Raw genomic sequence first — 23,821 nt, forward strand, 5'->3', positions numbered from 1 at the left:
AAAACGCGAGAAAAAACAAAAGGCTGGCAGATCTGGATCGAACGGCGGGGTAGAGGAGCTCGAATACTCTGGCTGAGGCCGGTGGCTTGGCGGCTTCGTCGCGTCGCTGCGTTCGAAGGCTTACGGGAGCGGTCGAGGCTGGTGGACGACGAAGATAGCGTCGCTCCGTTCGAGGTTGACGAGAGCAGTGGAGTTCGAGGAGAACGTGTCGCTCCGTTCGAGGTTGACGAGAGCAGTGGAGTTCGAAGGACGACGAAGAAATATGATGGAAGGTTGACAGGAGAGAGAGGGTTGAGAGAATGAGGGTTGAGAGAATGGAAGGAAACGGCTGTGAGGACTGAGGATTGACAAAATGAGAAGGAAAAACCTAACACGCATTTTTATATTTTTTTTAATAATATTGCTGCGGTTGCCACGTAGGACCGCATCAATATATTAAAAAAGTATTTTTTTAATATATTGCTGCGGTCCTACGCAGAAACCGCAGCAATATTAGCTGTTGTGGGACTCACATGTTTTTCAAAATTGACCCGTTGAACGATATTGCTGCGGTTTTTGGCGGGAACCGCAGCAATATTGTCATTTTCAATTTTTTTATTTTTTTTGCGTATTATATTGCTGCGTATAGGTAAAACCGCAGCAATATCAGCGCACCAAATAGCATTTATTCTACTAGTGAATGTCGAATTTAGCTTCTGCTATTTTTGTTGGAAGTTCAACATATATAAGATGTTAATACAATTTTGCCTAATTCAAAATCAATTTGTAAGTTTTGAATGATTTTAATTGCTTATTGTTGTTTTATTGTTGTTTGATTTTGCAATTTGTTGTTGGATTGCTACTAATTGCATTGTGGTGTTGCTGATTTTGTGAATTGTATGTTATTTTTGGCGATTGAATTGTAGGTTGTGTTATTAATTCTTCTACACAATTTGCTAATTCACTTGTTAGTAATTCAAAATCAATTCGGTTTTTTCACCAAATACCCCTAACAAAAAAATTTATTCACCAAATACCCCAGCTTTTTTCAAAGTTCACCAGATACCCTAACTTTTAAAAATTCACCAGATACCCTTACTATTAACGGACGTTAGTGCTCCGTTAGCCTATATTTACAAGTTTGCCATAAGTCAACTTAATTAGCCATAAGTCAACTTATTTAGCCATAAGTCAACTTATTTAGCCCTAAGTCAACCTAATTAGCCCTAATTAAACCCTAATTAGCCTAATTAACCTAATTAACCTAATTAATCTAATTAACCTAATTAACCCAACCCCAACCCCCAAACCCTAGACCCACCACCCAACCCAGCCCATCCCTCCCCCTCCCCTCCCCCTCGCCGGCAACCCATCTTCCTCGCCGGCAACCCCTCCCCTCACGCCGCCTTTCCGGCAGCCCCTCCCCTCCCTCACTCTCGTCGTGCCTCCCCTCCCCTCCCTCTTCCTTCGCGTCCTCTTTCCGGCAGCAGAAACAACAGCAGCGAAAACAACAGCAGCAGCGGCGGGGCCGGCGAGAGTGAGGGAGGAGGAGGGGAGGCACCAACGAGAGTGAGGGAGGGGGAGGGGAGGCGCGCGTAACGAGAGTGAGGGAGGGGGATGCCGGAAAGAGGAGCGCGAAGGAAGGAGGGGGAGGGGACGCGCGACGAGAGTGAGGGAGGGGGCTGCCGGAAAGCTTGGCGCGAGGGGGAGGGGGTTGCCGGCGAGGGGGAGGGGAAGGGGAGGGGGATGGATGGTGGGGCTGGGGTTGTTGGGGGGGGTGGTGGGTTAGGGGAGAGAAAGGGAGTTAGATTAGTTAGGTTTTTTTTAGGGTTTTTTAGAGTTTTTTAGGTTTTTTAAGGTTAATTAACACTATAACTAATGGAGTTAACCGCCGTTAGTCATTAAGGGCATTATTTGTCATTTTTTAAAAATTTGGGGTATCTGGTGAATTATTTTAAAAGTTAGGGGTATTTGGTGAATTTTGAAAAAAAGTGGGGTATTTGGTGAATAAATTTTTTTGTCAGGGGTATTTGGTGAATTTTGAAAAAAAGTGGGGTATTTGGTGAATAAATTTTTTTGTCAGGGGTATTTGGTGAAAAAACCGAAATCAATTGGTAAGTTTTTTAATAGTTTTATGATTTTTATCTTGAGTAATTTCATAACATCATGTGTTTACAATTTTTATGAATTTTTTCTGTTATTTTTGTGAATCAGTTTATAATTGAATATAAATGTGTAGAACATTATATGTTATTGAATTAGAACAAGTATCTTTGAATTTAGAACAAATTGCCAATTGAAGTAGAACATGCTTGAAGTAATTATGTAGAACTTAATGAGCTTGATGTGAACATTTTTCATTTTGAACATTATTGTTTGATATTAGAAAATAGTCTATGTTCATTTTAAACAAGTATGTATTTAATGTAAAACATAATAGAATTTTCTATTTTATTCAAATTAAAAAGAACATTTTTCGTTTTCATTTTGAACATATTCATTACATGTAGAACATTTATCAGTTTGATGTGGAACATAGTACAATTTTTCTTGAAACGAGACTTATTTCCTTTTAATTTGAACAATGAGGCATTTTTGTAGAACATATTATCATTTTAATATAGAACAATCAGACATTTCTGTAGAACTTTTAATATTGAAACAGTACATATATGAAAAAGAACATTTGTCATTTTCATTTAGAACATGTACATATTTCATGTAGAACATCCTGTCATATTTATTTTATTTTGTGATTTAGGGAAGAAGACTTATGTTGTCGAGTTTGAAGAAGATGTTTGTCTAGTATAAACACTAGATCTACAAAAGGGGGCGTGAATTCTAGTTGGGAGATTTCCGAACTTTTTGCGGATAATAAAACTTGAAAGCTAATGAAGAGAAAAGATAATAAGGAAGAACACAAGAAAATCCTTTTAACAAGGTTCTCTTCCTCAATTCTTAAGGAAGAAACCTTGCTCTTTTATTTATAACAATTATTACAACTTATTATAAATCAATCCTCACTTAGTTCCTCTAGGAACCGGTTCGCAGTCACCTTGTTCACCCTGAACACGTGACTATCCTTACTTGACTTCACTAGAAGTCTTCTCTTTCTCTCTTCTCTTTCTCTTTTTCACTCTTGAATACAAGATTTTTGTTCTCTCAACCCACACTCGAAAAGTATTACAAGAATAATTGCTTGAAGAGTAATAAAACGGAAAATAAACTTCCTTATAAAATATTACAAATGAATCTGGGAAGTTGTTCTTCAATTCTGGCTCGTTAATGCGCCAAATATAGGAGATCTTCAGCAGCTTCTACATTTGCTCCATTACATAGACGTGGGTGTTAGAACTCACCCATGATCTATCTGTTGATGCCACAATATCCACGCTAATTTTCCTCCACTAAACCCACGAATCCAACCACTTTTCCATAGTTTTAGCAGTTTGTTAGTTGTGCGCTATCTTCTTGGGTAGTTGGTTACTCCTCCAAGATTTTAGGAATTGACTCCCTAGAATCTAGGAGCAGTAGTAGTGTGGCTTTAGTATTCTTCGCAATAGACTTCAGCGAGTTAGGATTTGTTATGCTTAACTTCAGTTCACGCAATCTATAAGGAAGCAATAAACATATACTCTTTCTAATAGCATGGATATTATTTTTATTCAAAATAGCATGTAATTAGGTTAGCAATTTTATAACACTCAATATTTCGAGCAAATTAAATAATTATTTAAATAACTTGACTAGGTTAAACTCATAACCATTTCTCCATAAGTTATAATAAAATAAATTATACTCAAGACAACATGAAAACTTAATTTACACAATTAATTTCCTAGACTCAATAATATTATTTGTCATCATTAAAACTGTGAATACAACAGAAGGTTCTGAATCTGAGTTTCTAAAAAATGATGAAGAAGCTTTTGAATTGTACAATGAGTATGGTTTTAAGAATGGTTTTGGTGTTCGTAAGGGTAAAACAAGGTGTAGGGTCAAAGATGGTAGTGTTTGTATGAGACAAATGGTTTGTTGGAGGGTTGTTTTTAAGAATGTGAATAATGTAGGACAAAATCGTATTCAAAAGTTGATTATAGAACTGGTTGCAGAGCTTGTGTGCAGTTTCATGTTGATAAAGATGGTGTTTATACTTTGGTTGCACATGTACTGGGACATAATCATGGAATGGTTCTACTTCATGAGCGTCATATATTAGGTCACATAGATTAGTGCGTTTTGAGCAGTTGGCATTTACTTCAAACTTGAAGAGAAGTGGAATTCCTGTAGCGGATGTTATTCGGGTTATGAAAAAAAAAGTTGGGGGTTATCCTAACCTAGGTTTTACTGCTAGTAATGCCTATAATGCTCTTGCTGTTGAGAAGTTAAAAGTATTGATTTTTCAAACTCAAATCAGTTGATAAAGTTTTTTGTACAAAGGCAAGCAAGTGAGGCTGATTTTAATTATGACGTGCAGTTGGATAATTGTGGGAATTTAGTTAGTTTTTTTTTAGAGATGGGAGGATGAAAAGAGATTATTTGATTTTTGGTGATGTTGTGATTCATGATACGACATATCGTACAAATAAGTATGAGTTGATAGATTTTTTTGTTTGGTTTTCATGTCCTTCCTGTGGCAGGGTCACTTTTTCATCAATTCAATGATCGGATGAAAAAAAGAAAATTTGTATCTCTCTCTTCGTTGGTTCTTCATCGCCAAATCCAATTTTGGGCTGGATCACTAATGGACTACTAGTCCAAATGTAAATTTATCTCAATGACCAAGCTCTTGAAGCCTTATCGAACTGAGTACTTGATACTCACTTTTGCACATGGGTGGTTATACACCCCCTGACTCGTTTTGTTTCTATGACAACCTATATTTTCATCTCAAAACTAAAAGAAGGAGAGGAAGAAAGGTAATGAGGCCATATTTTGGGCCTATGTACGAACAAATTTATTTTAAACCTACTAACCGAATCTATCTCATAAATCTGTTTATTATATGAAGATTTTATGCCGGATTATCCAATTCAAGGGGGTAAAAAACCCCAAACTTTGACTGAGCGAGCTCATATATCTAAAGAATAAATATAAACTGGAAATTGTCTTCATCATTGAAACCTTCACGACTCACGAGTAATAATAATATCCACCAAATTCTCAAAGCACTTCACTTCCACAATAAGTTAGTTGATGACCCCAGTTAATCATGTAGGTGGAATGTGGGTGTGTTGGAATAACTCCAATATTACAGTTCAAAATTACTGTTCTCATGACTCTTTGGTTCAGCTTTACGTTCTCTACAAGCCACACAAATGTATTCAATCTTGGCCACTTATTGCTCGGCTAAATTTGTCGAAAAAAATATGTTATGGAATTATTTGAATGACTACTTTACTACCTTCCCCTTCCCTTGGCTTTTGCTTGGAGATTTTAATGAAATGCTTCCTCCTCAAGACAAATTAGGGGGTCCCTGATAAAATCAAGTCAACTTCAACTATTACCTTCTCTTCTCTCTAATTCCAATGTTATTATCATCCCATTCCTCTAGCAGGCCTACTCTTGGAGAGGTATATACAATAACAATCGCATTTTTCGAATGAATTGATAAGGATGCCATCCACAACTCCTTTTGTGACGAATTTAACAAAAGTACTATTTTTTATGGCACATTCACGGTCTTGGATCATGCTCCAATAATCTTCTCCTCCAATGAAGGAGACCTTAATCGGCCACCTCCATTCCGGTTTCAAATTTTCTAGACTTTAGATAAGCATTCACACTCTATTGTTAAAAAGAATCGGAAAAATTCCAATTACAGGCTCTCAATTCTTTCGCATTCAACAAAAACTCATATGTATTAAGGTCGATCTTAAGGCTTGGGTTAATACCAACTATAAACATACGATCAATAAACTGGTTATAAGTGATGAAAAATAAAGAAATTACAACTAAAATTTGGCACCAACCTTTCAACAACATTCTAATCAAGCATATAAATCGATTGATTATCCAAAGGGAGAAACTTCTTCTCTTTAATCAGAAAGCTTGGGGAAGTTCTGCTAGGAAAACATGGTTAAATCAAGGGAATCGCAACTCTCGCTTCTTTCATAATACAATGAAAAAATCTATGGCTAACATGACTATTTTTAGACTAAAAAATGAGTTAGGAAAATGGGTTGATTCCCGTGACGACCTAACTCATTTGTTATCTGACTCTTTCAACAGTCGATTCCACTCCGCGCAGGGAAATTGATTTGAGCTTTCTCCACCCTTTTGTCTCTCCGTCTGTTATGTACTCCTTACTTACTCCTGTCACGGCAGAGGAAATAAAAGATGCTTTCTTTGTTATTAACCCGCTTAAAGCACCTGCATCCGATAGATTTGGGTGGAAATTCTATCAGGCTTATTGGCCCATCATTGATAAAGAACTGGTCATTGCCGTTCAAAGCTTCTTCTACCATGGTAAGTTGCCTCCGTCTTTGAACCACACTTTGATAAACCTCAATCCCAAAAAAGAGGCTCCTGAATCCCCATATCTCTTCAGACCAATTAGTTTAATCAACACTATTTACAAAGCAATTTTGAAACTACTAGTTAATATGCCTCCGTCCTATTCTGCAACAGGAAATTATCTGTAACACCCCGATGTTTCTCTCTTTTCCAAAATACTTTTCAAATATAAAACTTAGAGAATCATTAAAGCATTATTTCCCGTATGATAACGTATCGGCTTATTCAGAATTTTGCAGCGGAAGACATAACAACTAACTTTAGAATTGAAATTTAATTAATAACAGAATCAACTTTAAAAAACCAATTACCAACGTTAACGTTAACTTAAAACCAAACTAAATATAAAGTATGTAAACCAAAGTAAGATAAATAATCAATAATCTACAAAAGCTTCCAATGATGCATCATCTTCACACATGTAGATGACAATACACTAGAGAGTCTGCTCACCAAGAATGGATCATCAAAAGATCGATAAGGCATAACCATGATCAACACACACACAAACAAAAGCACGTAATCAGCAAAGCTGAGTAATACATAATAAATAAATAAACAATCCTAACACAATACTAATAAATATATAGTAAACAGGGATAAATAATAGGATTTTTTTAACAAGAATAATACAAACTTTTTCCCGTTCTCTCGTAATAATACAAACTTTTTGATTATTTTTTAATAATACAAACTTTTGATCAAAATTCCTCTAGTAGGGCAATATCGGTTATTAACTTGTTGTAGGAGGTAATAAGTTGTTGTGGTTTAGGTGGGTTGGGGGTTGGAGGAGGAGGGAGAAAGAAGAAAGATCATTTTGTAATTTTTTTGACTTCTTTTACAGGTTAAAAATCAACTTGACCTATTGGAGGAATTTTGATGTAAAGTTTGTATTATTAAAAATTAATCAAAAGTTTGTATTATTACGTGAGAACGGGCAAAAGTTTGTATTATTGTAGTTAAAAAATCCTAAATAATAAAATAATAACTTGCATATCATAACTTTTACTGAACTAAACTTTAACAACATTCTTATTATTTTAAATGGAATAGTCACTGGACCGAGTTGTCTAACTAAAACCAGCCTTCCCTTTGGAAGACGAAATATGAGCGCGACTCCGTATTCCCATGACCTACGATATCGAGGAACCTTTTAAATAAAAATAGAAACACTGATCAATCCGATCCTAGAAAAGTCATGGCACACTCACCATTGTACCCCAACTCATGTTTGTCCAATACTTTAGACGTGCACCAGTCTAAAGCTTATTACTATCCAAGTTTCACTTTACATGATTTACCATTCATTACTTGCAATGACACACAAGCAACACAAGTAATACATGATCAAACAATCACAATTTTTATTTTTATCTTAGGATTAGATAAGTGATCGGACAACTTACAACCCAAGATTAATTCCTTCTTTAATCCAACCCTCCGTATTTGTTGAACCTAGCTAACAACCAACTTACCTTTCAAAGGTATACAATATCAACTTACCAAATAAGGCCCTCGATCCTCATAGAGTAGTGAAATAGTAATAAAAAAGAGAATAACATGATTCAATCATGATCCATACCAATAAATATAATAATTCCCCCATGTGAATTAATAAAATAAAGTTCCCAACCAACATGCTTGCATCAATCTTCCATAGAAACATGATATAAATCTCATAATTAACATGTTCGCACAAAGGCATAAAACATGCAAAATTCAATATAATAGCAATCATATATGAACTCACATAGTTTCTATACATGATACTACATAACTTTCCTTCTTAAAATCATGATACTACATCAATCAACACACAGGCATATACGTACCTTGCGTAAACAAACTGATAGGCCACTTTAACAGTCTTAAAAGTCACCTAAAGAGAATTCTTCGCCTAAAACAATCAATATAAATTCATAATCAATACTCAAATAATTTCCAGCAACTTTAAAATACTTTAAACCACCTTTAAATATTATGTGTGGGGAAAAAATTATGGGTTTAATGAATTTATATATGTGTTTTCCTTGTGGGCTTAGGAAAAGGCAATTGGACTTAAATAGAGTTTAATAATGAGTAAAATTGATGTTTGGATCTCCTAACACAACTAGAAGTCATTTTCCTAATCTAAATAGTGTTTGGGTTCCTCAACCTCATTTAGACTCCTTTTTCAAATCCAAAAAGTATTTCAAATGTTTTTTTCTTTCAAAACATGCCTAAGCAAAATATTTTAACTTCTTTAAATCCTTAAAATAGTTCATTTGACTTTCAAATAGTCAACCTTTTAAAGAAATAAATTATTTTAATTCTAAATTATATATATATATATATATATATATATATATATATATATATATATATATATATATATATATATATATATTTATAAAATTCATAAATTTACGGGGGATTACATTATCCTCCTTCAAAATGCTTTTACTCAAGATCACTCTATTCATGACAATCTTTTAATTGCACAAGAGGCTCTCAATACATTTCAAAAATCCCAAAACAAATTAGGGTGGTATGCGCTAAAATTAGACACCGCATCGAGTGGGAATTTCTTTAGCAAACTCTTGAGAGGCTTTTGGTTTCCCTCCCACTTGGATCCTTTGGATTAAGGAATGTCTTACTAATGTTTCCTATTCAATCAAAGTAAATGGCCAACATACCCCTTGGTTCCGACCTTCCAGGGATCTGCGACAGGGTGACTCCCTCTCACTGTACCTTTTTATTTTATGTATGGAAATTTTCATCCGGAAACTAACTCTTCAAAATCAATCTCGAGATTGAGGTCTCGGATTTAAGTTATACCCTATAACTGCCAACATACCTTGCCTAATGTTTGTTGATGATAGCCTTTTATTTTGCAAAGCAACTAGCTCATCTTGTAAAAATCTAAAAAACTGTCCTTGATAACTTATGTGGCCTTTTTCGGTCAATTAGTGAATTTTCATAATCTTCTATTATTTTCTCTAAAAAAAGTTCTTCTCCAACCGAAAAATGGCTCAGACTAGTCACTTCATTATGCTGCCCAATTCTTCTCTTAGAAGGTACTTTGGAATCTTCTTTAGTTCCCATCATCCTTCTAAAGCTGACCTTGCTCATATAGTTAAAAAGGCTGATCAAAGAATTAACCTCTGGGAATCTGATTTCCTATCCAAAGCTGACAAGCTCACCATTGTACAGAGTAATCTTGAAGCTCTACCGTCATATACTTGTGCCTCTACCATGGTTCCTCCGAATTTAGCTAAATCCATTGATACTCTTTACATGAAATTTGTATGGCGACAAAATAAAGATAAAAATGCAACAACTCTTATTACGTGGGATTAAATTTGCACTCCTACAGTGCAGGATGGCCTTGGCCTAAGGGAAATTCTTCCTATGAATAAAGCTTTTATAACAAAGTTGGGTTAGGAAATACTTACCAATCCTACTAATTTTCAGGTAAACTAATGGTAGAAAAATATCTAATGGCCAGTGTAAATCCAAAGCGTTCAATTCCACCATGTGGAAAAAAAATCTTACTCTAAATATCTCTTATGTAAAAAGGTATAAGGTGGAAAATAGGTGATGCCTACCAAGTTATTTTCTGGCTTGACAACTGGTGTGCTGATAAAAATTTAATGGAAAAACTTAAATTATCAGAAGAACAGGTTGATCTTCATCTTCGTCTAAAGGAGTTCATTATTCCTAACAAAACTTGGGATATTGACAAACTAAATCCATTGCTGCCCGATTCAATTATTAGCTGCATCAAGGCATCCCCATTCCGGTAAACCCCCTCCCGGATGAGCTTGTTTGGGGTCCTAGCGCTTCAGGCTTATATATACGGTAAAATTCGCTAACTGGATAGCTCATAATCTCATGCCAAGTCTAGAAAAATGGCGGCACCGCTGGATTTGGAAGCTTGATATCCCATCCAAACTATCAATTTTTATGTGGCAAATTTGTCACAACAATCTTGGGGTTAGACCCATCCTTGCTAAGCGCAACATAATTCCTTTTAACCGTTGCACTATTTGAAATATACACGACGAATCATTGACCATCTTTTTGGGGGGGGGGGGTGCCATCATCTCATTCTCCTTTCGCCAGTTTCAAGATCTAAAGGATTGTTAACATCACACCTTACACCAGACCACTTTTTTAAATACGTTTTCTAAAATCAGACATGATAGGTCCTCTACTATCAAATTTGTTTTCTTTATATGAAGTATTTGGACGGAAAGAAATTCTATTATCTTTCATGATGATTCTCTTAATGCTTAAAGGATTATACATAAAGCAAAAAATTTATTTTCGGAATGGAGTTTGAGGAACGCAGTTGACATCTGCATATCCTCTAGCTCCCCGTTTTTCCCCTCCTCTCCTCTTTCATTGATCACGGTATATACTTCCTCCATCCTTATTGCTTGGGAGCCACTTTCCGCCTTCTTCTTCAAACTCAACTTCGACAACTCGGTTCATGGTACTTCTGCAGCAGCAGATATTATCATTAGAGATGTTGATGGGCACCTCCACAAAGTTGTAGCTTTCAACCTTGATTATTCATCCGTTTTCATTGTCGAGGCAACCACACTAGAACAAGGGCTTCACTAGCTATCTAGAACAATGTTCGTCATCTCCAAATTGAAGACGATAATCTTATGGTCACCAACCCAGTAAAAGATATATGGTCTCCTCATTGGCAAATTGCTCATATCATCGAGGATATTCGAATTATTTTTTGTTCTTTCTCTTCGTTGGCTATTCGTCATGTCTACCGGAAAGCAAACAAAGCACCCGATTGGATCGGTAACGTTGGTCATTTAGTTGATTCTTAGTTTGACATAGATAATTATATTCATTCGGCTCTTTACTCGATTCTTGTAAACGAGATAAGGTGAGGGCTCACCTCGTGCGGAGAGTCTCATAACCTTCCTTTTCTTCTTACCTTTATTAAAAATATCCAATATACACACTAACCTTAGTATATAAGTTTTGGGATGGATGTTGCCAAGCATTAGATGTATTGACATACTTTCAGAATCTTTGTCCATTAATTAATGCACTATTAGAGCTTTCTATTTTTCCTTATTTTTGACTCATAACATAAACAACATAGGGAAAAAGCCTCGTAGACTAGCGATGAAAACGAGGGTCACTTCTCAATTTTCGTTTTCTCACGATTGAAAAGACAACCCAAATTCGACAAATTAACTCCCCCCAAAAAAAATCAAATTTTAAGATAGTGAAGTCATAAACGTAACTATAAAGAAAATAAAGAAAAGGACGGCTGAGATTGTTTATGAAAAGGAATCAGGCGACCTTTTTTTTTGGTAGATTCGACGACAGTGTGAACCACTTTTTGGTGACGAAATTGTGCACGCTCAATCTCCCATTTGTACCCTCTCTCTCTCCCCTCTCTTACACTCACAAATTAGTTACACACCAGGTGAGTTCACTGCATTTTCTCTCTCCATCTCACTAACTCAGGTACTTTTTCATCTTATTTTTCTTCGTCTTCTTTGTTTCTTGATTGATTTGATGCTGTGGGCCACAGCATCAAATCCTTCGCCATCCTCTCGCCTCGACAGTTGAGTCGTTCACTCGTTCAGATCTGAAGATCTTCGTCCAATCGTCCTCGTTTTTCGACAATTCACTCGAAGATCTTCCTCCGTTCTTTTATGTCTTCCTATAATTTCGAGATATTCTTGCTTTAATTTCGTCAATTCTTTAGTTTGTATGCGTTAATTTCGTTTTATGTTTTCCTATAATTTCGTCAATTCTTTCATGTCTAATTCTCGAGATTCTGCGTGTGAATTCCGTTTGTATGCGTTTCGATTTCAGTTGTTCAATCTCATTGTCAAGTCTGTTCGTCGGGAGGCCGACAGGGGGCAGCGTCGCAGCGAGCAGGCGGCAGGGGCAGCGTCGCATCGAGCAGGCAGCAGGGGGCTTTTGCATTCATTTCAGGTATTCTTCTAATTCGAGCTTCTTAATCTTCACTTAATCGCTTCTTCAATTATACTTGGCTTGTTGCTGAAATTTGATTTTTACAATTGTTCAAATGTTCTAATGATTGGGTGTTGGATGATTGTTGGATGGTTCAAATATTTGCGGTTTATTTGCTCCATTTTTACAATATATTCCTGTCATGTTCAAATGTTCTATAGGTGTCTAATTTTTACAGGTATTGATTTGTTTTTGCTATGTGGTGTTGATATAGTTTGAGGAATTCACCTGCTTGAGTTGGGATTATGAAGGCACTATAGAGATCTAAAGTCCCCGGACTTTGGGGTGTGTAGTCTTATTTATTCCTGTGTCTTTTTATGCTTTTGTGCATTGAATCATAATAATTTTCTGATGATATATTGATTTTGGATAAATAACTATAAGTCTATAAGAACAAGCAGAACTATGGTGTTATGTTGCACTAGTGTTACTGTCTACTACCAATTGAACTAACTGTAGATTTCTATTCCTATGATCTTCAAATAATTTGGATGTATGAATCGATTCCGTGAAAGCATATGCCAGTAGACTTTTATTGATATGTTTAACAAATTGAATTGTTGTATCCAATTAAAAATTATAATTTAAATTTCAGAATGAAAAGAAAGAAAACGCAACCGAATATCTCAAGTTTTTTTTACTAAATCGGTATCAAAACATGAAAACTCGTCGAGAACAATTGTAACAATTTGTAGGTACTATTTTATTATAATATGAACTATTATTAGTCATGAAGTGATTTTACTTGAAGTAGTTTTTTTTTAAAATTCATGGATTATTCTATATGGGTACGCGTATCCGAACCCGCACCCGTACCCGCACTTGTACCGGTATCCGTCTCTGTGCAACCTAGTCGGTAGTGACCAACTATTCATAAATTCCTGGATCCGCCACTGGGCTGTGGCCTGTGGGTATTACCATTTTTCCGCTGTTCTTCGTTTGTGGATCTGTTTTTGTTTGCTATTATTATTAGCTCTTATGTATTTAATCAGTTTACTTGGTAATTTCTGATTTGATGGTAGACTAATTTTGGGTGTGTTGTAATTTTGAGTTTGATTTGAAATGGTAGTGAATTTAGCATTGTGGGTCTTGGTTTTTGCGATTTAATCTACAATTTAGTTGTATGTTAACACATATCCCATTTTGTTGAAAGAATAGGGGAGGGGTTGTTCTTGGATTATGATACACTGGTTTACTCAACACTAATCTGAAATGATATCGTTTTCTTTGTGTGAAGTTGGAATTAGTTGTGTTGATGAAGTTTCTTTGAGGGGGGACATTGCGAAATTGCAATGTCAACTACTTGTAGTTGGATCTTGATGACCATTAAGACACTTGATAACTGATGCGGGTTCTATGTGATCTTCTGGAGATGTATGAAACCTCTAATCGTTTTAGGGGCGGTGTCGATGTTTGTAGATTGAGATTTGACCCTTTATGGCATGTTTGGTTGGTGGTACTAAAATGTGGTGATGGTAATGTTTTTTAGTGTAAGTTTGTGAAGATATTCCAATATTAACATTCATGGTAATGAAACTTGATTTTTTTTTTTTTTTAAAGAGAAATTTCATTAATTGAAGGCCAAACGGCATCTACAATAGATATTAAAGAAAAACAAGATACAATTAAACAAGATTAAATCAAATTCGTCTTCCAAGAAACTATAATGAACCAAATTGAGCAATACAGCGCACCCCCCTTGTATTTGCTGGATCAAACAGCTATTGATGAGGAAGTCTATCATTCTGACATAGTTTGGGAAGAGCATTCTTGATCGAACCATGTTAACCGCATCCGAGATTCTAATACCTTCATGTTGAGTCTCGAACTTCACCCAATAAGAACAATTTCTCATACCTAAAAACAAAAAAACTACATTCACAACTCCCATAGGGGAGAAGGAGATCTCCACAACAGAGACTAAAAACCCCATAACAGAGTTTGAAGAAATCTCATAAAGAGATACTAATTTATTCAACAAAATAAGAAAATGCAATAAAAACTGAAAATAAAAGCGGAAAAGGGGCTTACCATGGATGAAATCATCCATGGCAACCCCTAACTGATGAAGAAGGGGTAGAGGAGGCTAGGGTTTTAGAGAGAAAAAAAAAGAGAGGGCTAGGGTTTTTTCTCCTTTTAACAATACATGAAACGTTAAAATATGTGTTTCCCTACATAAATTTCTATTACCACCCAATACCACCTTCCGAAGTGGTAATGGATGGTAATGAAATTTTAAGAAAAAAATAGGTGTTTAAGGATAAACGAGCATTACCATGGATGTTGACATGGGAGTGCCTTCACAATTTGCACTAGAAATCATTGCCATTACCATTATCATCATTTAGTACCACTAACTAAATGAGCAGTTTGTGTATGATTTTAGGGGTGAGCACAACTGGTACCTGTCAAAATTTCGGGAATTGGACCCTGACCCAGTCAGAACCGGTTCCTAAAATTTGGAACCGGAATTGGAATTGGTTGGACCAGGTCCTCATTTTTTGGAATTGGTTCGGACATCAGTTGGGACCAGTTCCAACATTGGGTACCCGGTTGTTTGTAAGTGTAATGTAATGTTGATTTTGGTTGGAAGTGACTTTCTAGAATTGATCTTGGAATTGGTAGGAACCGATTTTAGTATTGGGTATTCGGTACCCAATGGCATTAAAAAGCTAAATTGTTTTATTGTTAAACTTAATAAAGACTAAAATAAGAATCATAACATATATGTATTAGTATCCCTTGATATAATTTTGGCCAAATTTTTATTGACGAGCTAATAAATTTTAAGACTAAAATATTCATCATACATAAAAAAATTTCACTAGGTACTTAGTCCAGGACCTGATTTCGTCAAGTATATAGATTGGGTACCGGTCCAAATTTTGACTACACAGAATTGGAACCACTTGCAACCGGATCCTCATATTTGGACCCAGACCCGATTCCAGCAGGACAAATTCCAGTTTTGAACCCACCAGGTCTAATCGGTTTTGGGTTTGAAACCGGGTATCCAATTTTTCTGCACACCCCTATATGATTTGTATATCCTGTAATGATGTGGTACTGGCTATGATATGTAGTTAGTTTATATATATGTATAATTTGGTTAAGGTTGATGTGTTGGCTGGATAGATTGAAAGGAGAATTTCGATGTTCGATTTAATTGTGCGCCATTGGGTTTTCTTTTTTCCTTGGGATTACTTAAAAAAGTTTGGATCAGTTCCTGTGTTTTCACCTCTTTTTTCTTGCAGCAATAATTGAATTTTTGCGAATTGTTCTATTCTTATTTGCATTTTGGGCATGTAGGTTTGATTCAGTAACATTGTTATTTTGTTACTCTGTAAGATATTTGATGTATATTATTCGCTTCAAAAGTTCCAACTCTGACCCGTCCTTCCTCTTATTCATGTTAAAAAGCACTCATGCTTAAAGGAATGGTACAACTGTTTTGACAAACATCTACAATTCCTTACATAAATACCCTCTTAAGTCTGAGGTGGTCCATTTCAACTTCCTTTCATATCCAAGTTAAGTTCCTACTGGTTCATGTTATATAGGGTTCCTGAAAAAACCTTGTGAGCACGGGATGAGCCACCCCAATGTGATTTTCATGAATGCTAAATTGAACACATTCTCACGACTACTCCTCCTTTGAACACAATGGTGCTGGAAGAAGCATTAATCTTCTCTAATTTCATATACCCTATTTGCTGACTTCATATTGATTTGGGATAACCATTTTGCCAGTTCTTTAAGGCTTTATTGATGTTGCAAATTGGTTAGAGATCATGACATGTATGGATTATGATGAACCAATGTTATAATTTGGTGCTAGCGGACTTAGTGTGCATCTTAAGTGCCCTTTTCTGAAGTAACAAAGAAAATACGCTGCTCTACCTGCATTGCAGAGGATAATAAGAAGTTGGATGCTTTGGAAGGAGAGCTTTACGAAATGCAAATAAGAAATGAGGAAATATTGCAACGGTTGATATATTGATTCAATATATTTCAGTAACGTCATTTTCCTGATTTGCTTGAAGTGTTTTTGTTAAATTATGGCCTCTCCTCTCATCCTCTATTAATAACAAGGATATTATTAATTTACTAAATAATAATTGCTTGTTAGTGAGATTCTATATTGTTCATTGATAGAATGTGTAAGAGAGAAAATCTCTCATTAACTTAGTAAATAGGCTAGTATAAGTATGTAGCAAAGCAGAGAAGCTATATATCATAATTTTATTCTTCAATATTATATTCTCCTATCTCTATATATTTACGTAGATATATCTACCTTCTTTGCACAATATATGCACTAAGCCTATTATAAGGCTAACAATTAGTATAAGAGCCAGTGTTCTAAAATAATTTAATTTATTTTTTAGCAACATTATCTATTATCTTCCGCATGGCAACTCAAAGTATTAATCATCAAATGGTCCCTGTTTTCAATAGGGAAAACTATGACTTTTGGGTTGTAAAAATAAAAGCGATACTTAAGTCAAGAGATCTTTGAAACAATGTAGAAAATGGCCCTGCAAAAAGTGCTCCCACAACCTCAGAAACTCCCGTTAGCGGTGGTGAACCTTCTAAGGAGGAAATAATCAAGGACCAAAATGCATTGTATATTCTACAAAATACAATGATAGATGTTATATTCTCAAAAATAGTCACTCCTAAGAAGACAAAGGAGGTCTGGGATATTAGCACCGAATTTCAAGGAAGTGCCCAAGTTAGAGGCATTAAACTTCAAACCTTGAGAGTGGAATTTGAAAACTTGACAATGTCTAATGATGAGAATAATAAATATATAGAGAAGATGTTAAAGAGGAGAGAATTGTTTCCAAAGTGCTCAGCACTGTAACGAAAAAGTATGACACTCCTGTTAGTGTTATCCAAAGTACAAAAGATTTATCAATGTTGAGTGCATTGGAAATGATTGGTTTATTTAAAGCACAAGAACAGAGGGATAAAAGCAGAATGAATCATCGTTCATCCGAAAAAGCTTTCCAGGCAAACCCAAAAAGTAATAGCAAAAAATTTGATGAAAAATATAGTTCTAGCAATTCTGGAGGGAATAAAGGAAAATATCCTCCATGTAGGATTTGCACGAGAACTAACCATCTAGAGAAAGATTGTAGATGAAAAGGAAAACCTCAATGCAATTTTTGCAAGATGTTTGGACATATCGAGAACGATTAGTCCAAATTTCTAAATGTCAGGATGAAGATCATTTGTTCTATGCATACCAGGCTTCACAAACATCCAAAGATGATGTATGGTTGGTCGATAGTGGATTATGTAATCATATGACCAAGAATCCATCTTGTTTCACCACTTTGGATAAATCAATAAGAATCCCCATAAGGATGGATAATGGAGCAATTGTCGAATTAGGCGGTAAAGGTACTATTGCTATAGAAACAAACAAAGGAAGAAGACTAATCAATAATGTTTTATATGTTCCAGAATTAGACAAGAACCTACTAAGTGTGCCTCAGATGATGAAGAATGGATATTCAGTTTACTTTATAGGTAACACTTGTAAGATACTTGATCCTTCCGATAAGGAGATTGCAAAAGTGTCAATGACAAACAAGAGTTTCCAACATATAATGCTTACAAAGCTTAAAGCAATGAGACATATTGGTTATGACATCGAAGGTTGGGTCATAGCAATATTGAATCCCTCCATATGTTATCCAAAAACCAGTTTGTCAAAGATATTCCAGAAAGTGTAAAGATCTTTGTGGAACGTGCCAACTTGGAAAGATGCACAAGTTTCCATTTCTTAAAGATGGAGCACGGAAAGCAACTATGAAATTATAACTTGTACACACAGATGTATGTGGTCCTATGAAGACACTTTCAATGGATGACATTAAGTATTTTACTCTTTTATCGATGATTTGACAAGAATGACCTGGGTGTACTTTATGAAAGAAAAGTGACATGTATTCTCTATTTTACTCAAATACAAGAATCTTGTAGAGAATCAGAGTGGTTATTCACTAAAAATCATAAGAAGTGATAATGGCACAGAATACATATGAACAAATTTTGGTTACATATACACCACAACAAAATGGTGTTTCCGAAAGAAAAAACAGAACAGTGATGAAAATGGCTAGATGTTTAATTTGCTTGAAGAGAAAGGACTCCCGAATAAGTTATGGGCAGAAGCAGTATACACTGAAGTTTACGTTCAAAATCGAGGAATGACCAAAGCTGTCAAAGGCATGACACCTCTTGAAGCTTGGTCCAGGTATAAGCCTCCAATAAAATATTTTCGTGTATTTGGCAGCATATACTATTTCCATGTTAAAGATCAGAAACGAAGCAAGCTAGATGCTAAAGCTAAGAAAGGAATATTTATCGGTTATAGCTCACAATCAAAAGGTTACAGAATTCTCAACCTTGAAGATGAATAAGTTGTCATAAGTCGAGATGTTACTTTTGACAAAGATGCATTTTGGAATTAGGAAACAAATAAAGAAGAAAAGAGACACATCAATATTCCGATAATAGAATCACACATCATTAAATTCGCCTCAAGCACCATCTTCTTCCCAGACCACACCATCTTGTGAGAATGTTACAGGTCCAAGAGGATGGAAGACAATCACAGAGTTATATGCAAGATTCCCACAAATGGATGAAATTGAAGAATATGAATCTTGTCATATTGCCATAATTGAACCCACAAACTTTAATGAAGCAGTTCTCAGAATGGAGGGTAGCTATGGAAGAAGAAATTCGAATGATTGAAAAGAATGAAACTTGGGAACTTGTCGAGAAACCTCCTCATAAGAAAGCCATCGAAGTCAAGTGGATATACAAGACTAAATTCAATCCAGATGGTAGCATTTTGAAGTGTAAAGCAAGACTTGTTGTTAAGGGTTATTCTCAACAATTCGGCATTGATTACAATGAGACATTTGCTCCTGTATTGAGACATGATATTATTTCAACCATGAAGGGTTTAAGAAAAGTCTTAGCGACCATACTCTCTATGTGAAGAAACATCAGAACGGAGATATTTTAATCCTTTCCTTATATGTGGATGATCTAATCATCACGGGTAATAATCAAGAATTAATTTTAGATTTCAAAGGAAAAATGATGCACGAATTTGAGATGGCTGATTTAGGACTTTTGAGTTATTTCCTTGGTAGGGAAGTTGATCAAAGTCCACAAAGAATTTTCATCTGCTAGAAGAAATATGCATAAGGTCTGCTAAAGAAATTCATGTTGGGGAATGGCAATCCTGTGACAACTCCACTTCAAGCAAATGAAAGTTATGCAAGAATGATGGATATGAGAAGGCGGATTAGAGAATATACAGAAACATGATTCCTGATATCATGTTTGCACTAAGTTACCTATCAAGATTCATGCAAAGTCCAAGCCAACTTCACTTAGGCGCAACAAAAAGGCTCTTAAGATTTGTGAAGGGAACTACAGGCTATGGAATAAATTTTCAACACTCAGCAAACCCAAGAGTAGTTGGTTATACAATAGTGATTCGGCAGGCTCACAAGATGATATGAGAAGCACCCCAGGTTATACATTTACACTTGGTAATGGTGTATTTTCATGGTTATCTCGGAAACAGGATACCCAAGCTCAATCTACTGCCGAAGATGAATACATTGCAGCTTGTGGAGCTGTAAATCAAGCAATTTGGCTTAGAAAGATTATGACAGATGTTGGTAGATTCAAGGAGGAGCTACTATCATCTATTGTGATAGTGAGTCCGCGATAGCTATTTTTAAGAATCTTGTTTTCCATCGCAAGACTAAACAAAGTATCACTTTATTAGAGAAGCTCAGGATGAAGGTGAAGTTAAGCTGGTCGAGATCAAGGGAGAAGACCAGTTAGCAGACATTTTTACAAAACCTCTTCCTCCAAAGGTAGATTCGAGATGCTTAGAGATATGCTTGGAATGTAAGAGAAGAGTTCCAAGGAGGAGTGTTAAATTATGGCCTCTCCTTTCATCCTCTATTAATAACAAGGATATTATTAATTTACAAAATAATGATTGCTTATTATTGAGATTTTATATTGTTCATTGATAGAATGTGTAAGAGAGAAAATCTCTCATTAACTTAGTAAATAGGCTAGTATAAGTATTTAGCAAAGCAGATAAGTTATATATCATAATTTTATTCTTCAATATTATATTCTCCTATCTTCATATATTTACGTAGATATATCTACATTCTTTGCACAATATATGCACTATGCCTACTATAAGGGTAACAGTTTTATTGAAAAGAATTTGAGATTCTTTATTCTGTGAGTCGTAGGTAGGACTTAGGAGGTGTTTCCTAGAATATTCAAGTAAGTAACTTAGTTGTGTTGTTTAAGATGCAAACTTCATCAGTTTTCTGTTTTTTGATTATTTTATATTTCTGTTGGAAACTATAATATTGTCCAATAGATGAAATAGAACTAGTTGTGGTGTAATGGCTTTATCTGGGGGACGAGTAGACATATTGTCATCTATGCCATTAAGGAAGGTGGATTTGACTAAGATTCTTGGCATATGATGTCTTAAGAGTCTTGTATCCTGATGCCTAACCAAGTAAAGAATCAAATGAGACATTGTGATAGGCTCCTTTGACCCATACATATTATTTTGTAAGAACAAGATAAAGTATTCGTGCTGTTGCTGGATATATATATATATATATATATATATATATATATATATATATATATATATGGCTTGAGGATCTGAGAAAGTACTGCTGCTTTTTCTTGCAAATAAAAAAGGAAATATTCATTTGAGGTCTTGGCTATTCGGGATTTTTGAAAATTGAGACAATTGATCTACTCTTCACTTTAAATGGTATATGTCCTATGTTTAAGAAATTGTTTATGCCAAGATTGCTTTTTTTTTTTTTTTTTATTCCATTATGTGCATTTTGATTTCATATATGATAATTTGTTTTTTATAACTTGAGATGATAACCCACTCTTTCTGTGCTGTTTTAGGTTGATTTGATCTTTCATTTTCACTTAGGAGTACATGATGGCCGCAACAGCAACGACAAACATGACCTCAGCATCAATTGCCTCCTGCAATGTGAAGGTAGGCGTGGTCTCCAAAATGAAGCTATCTGGTCTTCAGATGAATTCTACCCATGATTTTAGGAATTTCAGTGGTCTTAAAGCAGCAGCATCTGTAAGCTGTGAATCAGAGTCATCGTTCCTTGGAAAAGATAGTGTTATTGCCCTGCGAAATTCTTACGAAAGAAGAGCTGTGAAACAAAACATCCAGTCTGTTGCCAGTCTGCAACCTAAGGTTGAAGCATCCTTTAAAGTGGCTGTTCTTGGAGCAGCTGGAGGGATTGGTCAGCCCTTGGCACTCCTAGTCAAGATGTCCCCACTAGTCTCTAACCTCCACCTTTATGATATAGCAAATGTCAAGGGCGTTGCTGCTGACCTCAGTCACTGTAACACACCCTCTGAGGTTTTACCCTTCACTGGCCCCGAGCAGTTAGGAGATGCCTTGAAAGGTGTAGATGTAGTTGTCATCCCAGCTGGAGTTCCTAGAAAACCAGGAATGACTCGAGATGACCTCTTCAATATCAATGCTGGCATAGTGAAGACGTTGGTTGAAGCTGTTGCTGAGAACTGTCCGGATGCCTTTATTCACATAATCAGCAACCCGGTGAATTCAACTGTGCCAATTGCTGCAGAGGTGCTGAAACAAAGAGGTGTTTATAATCCTAAGAAGCTTTTTGGTGTCACTACTCTGGATGTTGTTAGAGCAAACACATTTGTTGCTCAGAAGAAAAATGTGAAACTCATTGATGTAGATGTCCCAGTGATTGGTGGACATGCTGGTATAACCATTTTGCCACTGTTATCTAAGACAAGACCATCTGTGAGCTTCACCAATGAAGAGATAGAACAACTAACTGTAAGAATTCAGAATGCTGGGACAGAGGTTGTTGAAGCAAAAGCTGGGGCCGGCTCCGCAACACTGTCCATGGCATATGCTGCTGCTAGATTCGTCGAGTCTTCTCTACGTGCTCTTGACGGAGACTCAGATGTCTACGAGTGCTCGTTTGTGCAGTCAGAGTTAACTGAGCTTCCTTTCTTTGCATCAAGAATTAAGCTGGGGAAGAATGGAATTGAAGCTTTCCTCAATTCGGATCTGCAAGGGTTGACTGACTACGAGTCCAAGGCTCTTGAAGCTCTTAAGCCTGAGCTAAAAGCCAGCATTGAGAAGGGTATTGCTTTCGCTAACAAACAACCAGTTAATGCTTGAGCATTTCTTTAGTTGTGGAGTTTGGTATGAAAGTGCTTAGAAATGAATTGATGTTAGATTTGGTCGACACTCTCATTTTTGTAGTTTGATAGAGTTAATTCCCATATCTGAAAAAGTGTGAGGCTCAAATGCTGTTATAGAGGCTGTGGTGGAGCAACTTGTGATTTCTGCTGCGGGAAAAGGCTTTTTTTTTGTGGTTTTTGTTGAGTTCAGCCTCATCTCTTCCCTGTGTCGATGCTCTTTATCATTTTGTTATGTCTGATGTCTGTAATCTAGCTAGAGCTGTGCTCCCTCGAGCTATGCCTGAAAATAAGCTTGAGTAGGGCTGATGATTTATGAATACTTTGTTGAGAATTGGGATCAGTTCAAGTTTACAATTTTAGAGGGGATTTTAGTGCTTCTAAGCTTCAGTTTTTGTCCAATTGAGCTAGGTGTTCATCTTTTTAACCAATGGCGATTGTTATGCATATACTTCTTTCCTGGTTCCGAATTTAAATGTCACACACTCACACTTGCTTATTTTGGGTGCCTCAAGGGTGAAGGAATCATCTAGCACTTTTTCTATTAGTAGTTACAACAACCGAGGCTCCGTTCTTTTGAAGTGAGAGAATATGAAGTCGAATTGAAAATAAGTTGAAAAGAACATGGCTTGAATACTCTTCACTAAGCCAATACTTTCCCATCCCAATTTATAAGACTATATGTATGCTATGTTTAGGAGGAAAAGAAATGAAATAACTTTTATTATCCAATAGTATGTTCGATTTCTAACATTATTACTTAAATCAAATATTGTCTTGTGCTCTCTTTGTTCTTTCTTCCTACTTTGATTTTCGAGGTCAAAACTTTTAAATTTTGCCTTTAATTATCTTAAAACTTTTAATGATTTGTAATATATAATTACTTGACGATTTTTCTACAAAAATAGTTTGATAAATGTACTTTTCTGAACATTAATTATTGTTAAATTTATTCTTGAAAATGATAGAGAAATGAAGGAAAAAAGTACAAAGTATTATTTTAGTCTCACAATAGTTATTC

At 35.7% G+C, this 23,821-nt stretch overlaps 1 protein-coding gene across 5 annotated transcripts; it reads left to right on the plus strand.

The window, feature by feature from the left end:
• Positions 1–11,788: 11,788 nt before the first annotated feature.
• On the plus strand, positions 11,789–23,190 carry LOC104908004 (malate dehydrogenase, chloroplastic). Of its 5 annotated transcripts, none has more exons than XM_048634246.2 (4): positions 11,789–11,938; positions 12,334–12,456; positions 12,710–12,780; positions 21,499–23,190. In XM_048634246.2, exon 4 carries the CDS (start codon positions 21,533–21,535, stop codon positions 22,778–22,780), a length of 1,248 nt encoding a protein of 415 aa, XP_048490203.1. In that variant the 5' UTR covers positions 11,789–11,938; positions 12,334–12,456; positions 12,710–12,780; positions 21,499–21,532; the 3' UTR covers positions 22,781–23,190. The 5 variants fall into 5 exon arrangements, with proteins under 5 accessions (XP_048490203.1, XP_010695343.1, XP_010695345.1 ...); XM_010697043.4 differs by having other exon boundaries at positions 11,821–11,979; XM_010697041.3 differs by lacking the exon at positions 12,710–12,780.
• Positions 23,191–23,821: the final 631 nt, after the last annotated feature.

The sequence above is a fragment of the Beta vulgaris genome, chromosome 8 (genome assembly GCF_026745355.1).
Source record: "Beta vulgaris subsp. vulgaris cultivar EL10 chromosome 8, EL10.2, whole genome shotgun sequence".
Taxonomy (NCBI): domain Eukaryota; kingdom Viridiplantae; phylum Streptophyta; class Magnoliopsida; order Caryophyllales; family Amaranthaceae; genus Beta; species Beta vulgaris.